This window comes from Coccinella septempunctata, chromosome 4, assembly GCF_907165205.1.
Source record: "Coccinella septempunctata chromosome 4, icCocSept1.1, whole genome shotgun sequence".
NCBI classification, from domain to species: Eukaryota; Metazoa; Arthropoda; class Insecta; order Coleoptera; family Coccinellidae; genus Coccinella; species Coccinella septempunctata.
The window spans coordinates 7,700,240-7,702,912 of NC_058192.1; the positions used below are offsets into that span (position 1 = coordinate 7,700,240).

A 2,673-nucleotide genomic window follows, 5' to 3' on the forward strand; every position below is an offset into this window, starting at 1 on the left:
GGGGTCTCATTTTTGTTTTGGCCATCTTCTGCCTCCCCATGTTTTATGTGGCTGGTTCACCATTCTGACAGAATGTTCATCTCTGTCTAAAGGGAGAAAAATGTGCTTTTAGATTATGCTGAAATGTTTCCGTTATGCTAGCCACAAGGAGTTATTTCGATTATTCGAGTGAAACTAATTCTTTATTTGTCGAATACTCGAAAAGACGGAACATTCTTCAATTTTTTTCACAGTTGATTCAAATTTATTTCCATTTTGGAAAGTGGATGGAGAGACAAATAGATGATTTAATTATATTTGAGAATCTTCGTTGTTTACATCATATATTCCATACTGCAGTTCAGGAAAGTATTAGTAATTATTTTCTTCATCTATCCAGTCACGAGCAATCCTTGAGTGAATAATTACACTATACTAGAATTCAATTCCAAACATTTACTGATGAAATTAAAGATACTCTGTGTGTAAGTGTATTTCTTCACGGGATAATGTTTGACATGTTCTGTGTCGTTATAGCGTTTTACAGAAACGTCAACTCCAAGGGCCTTCCTACTGTTGATGAAAAATTCAATATCCTAGAATGAAAAAATAAGAATTATAGTTGTTCACCAATCATCATAAGGAAAACGTGAATTGTAGTGCTTTTTTTTGCGAGTAGGCTGAACTACTACCTACTACATGCTCGGGAGTTCAGACGTAAGAATCACACAGTTTACGTAGACTGCTTATAAGAAACAGAAGTATTTTTTCAGTCAAAATAATGGGATTAGAACAACAAATCCAGAATGTCTTACCTCAACATCGATCACTTTATCGCAGGTTGTATAAATAAAATGTTGGGGACATCTATTTTCTTCCTGCAGCAGATGTTCCATTGGTTTGAACTGGATAATTTTTCTTCTGAATAGATATCTTTTTATAAACTGAAAATACACTGATACTGAAAATGTTATTCGATTTTTTTAACGCACCTCTACAACCCATACAGAAAGGAGTATCAAAAACAGAATCAACGTTATTGGCAAATTCAGAAACGGATTCTGCCTAACTGTTGACCTTATTCCTCTGAAGGCGTGTAAAATTGTTCTTCTACAAGGTGCTGAGTCGAAAATAACACCCTTGATCTGAAAAGAAATATTTCTCAATATATCTTCATAGTCAACAAAATTCAGAGTGAAATTTCCAGTAAGAAATGAAAAACTTTTTTTTACACGATATAATGAACATTTCAGGGTTTTTTACGTGAAGTTATCCATGAAACCATGATTAAATGCCAAAAATAAATAAATACAATAAGTTTTCATGAAATAACGCAATGAGTTACCATAAAAAGAATCTTTATGTGTTGAAATATCTTACTTTTATTGGTGTTTTGCTAGATTCAACAGCCTCCATGAAATGTCGATATAAATAAGTACCACCATTGGAAAAACAGTGTATGATTATAGGTCTATCACCGAGGCTGAGATCTTCAATTACTCGTACCATTTTTTCCGATATGGGTATGATGTGATGTTTCCACAGAAAAATGGAGGTCATAGAAACCATAAATCTTACGGTCATCAGTCTGAAAGATGTGAAGTTACCACATAATTGCGAAAATAAGCCAAACATAACAGATGTTAGGTTGAAGGTATCTTCTCCTAATAACATTTCCATAACAGATATTTCAATCCCTCAATTCACAAAGAGACTGCACATAATCACTCACCCTTTGGCCTCATAAATTCTAGAATAAATGCTTAAATATCTGTCAGTAGATCCAACCCAACCGAATAGAATTATGACAGGTTTCTTCTTCTCGTCGATGTTGAAATCGAATTCATAATCTTCCTTATTTTTGCTGTAATCACCATTAGGATCGGGTATTTTAACAGTGTATTCGTATTTGGGAAATATTAAAAAGGACATAATTCACAATAAGATTCGACTAGGATTCAGAGACGACTGCACAAATCGAGAGAAACATTAGAATGAAAACAAATCAGTAAATTGAGTAATTTACTTTTCGATTAATTGAGATTTTTTTTCTATTTTCGCTGTTTTTCTCGATTCACGACATTGAACAGGTGTGTTAAATGCTTCCTATAATTTTCCTAGAAATTAGGAGTGTTACAACTGTCTCCGTCAAGGAAAACCAGATACGAAGGTTCATTTCAGAAGTATGAACGTGCTCAGTTCATATTATAATCATCAACTGAATTATTTCAAGTACCTCATTATTTGATAAGATGGTCCTTGGGCAATTTCTACCTAGCCAAAGTAGGACATTCCTCGCCAAGAATTGTGTGGCTCTGATGAGGTTAAATAATACCCAAACTGATGTTAACATATACCCTTCTCCTGTACTTGGCGATTGATGGCATATAGTTAGTTCCAGATCATAGTTGTTGATACCTATTTATGCATCGAAATTATTCTGATCTTTACTCCTATACCTTCAAGAGTCATTCATTATTGATTTTAATGATTTATTTCTACTTACAAATTTAAAATCTCCAAGCACAAGCACGTTTTAACGATTTGATTCTTTATCACCATGATAATTATCATGAGATCAAGGAGGGTAAGATTGTCAATTGAATCATACTTATAAAACTCCTCAGATGTTAGGTTTTCTGTAATGGTAAAAATGAAAGTGTTACAACTTTTTTCAGCTGACCGAGACCATAA

The 2,673-nt window shown here is 33.5% G+C and overlaps 1 protein-coding gene across 1 annotated transcript; it reads right to left on the bottom strand.

The window, feature by feature from the left end:
• Window positions 1-353: 353 nt before the first annotated feature.
• On the bottom strand, window positions 354-1,986 carry LOC123312331 (transmembrane protein 53-like). The gene is made up of 5 exons (XM_044896701.1): window positions 1,712-1,986; window positions 1,360-1,567; window positions 972-1,124; window positions 795-923; window positions 354-575 (listed from the first exon to the last, which is right to left on the bottom strand). Exons 1-5 carry the CDS (start codon window positions 1,909-1,911, stop codon window positions 405-407), a joined length of 861 nt encoding a protein of 286 aa, XP_044752636.1. The 5' UTR covers window positions 1,912-1,986; the 3' UTR covers window positions 354-404.
• Window positions 1,987-2,673: the final 687 nt, after the last annotated feature.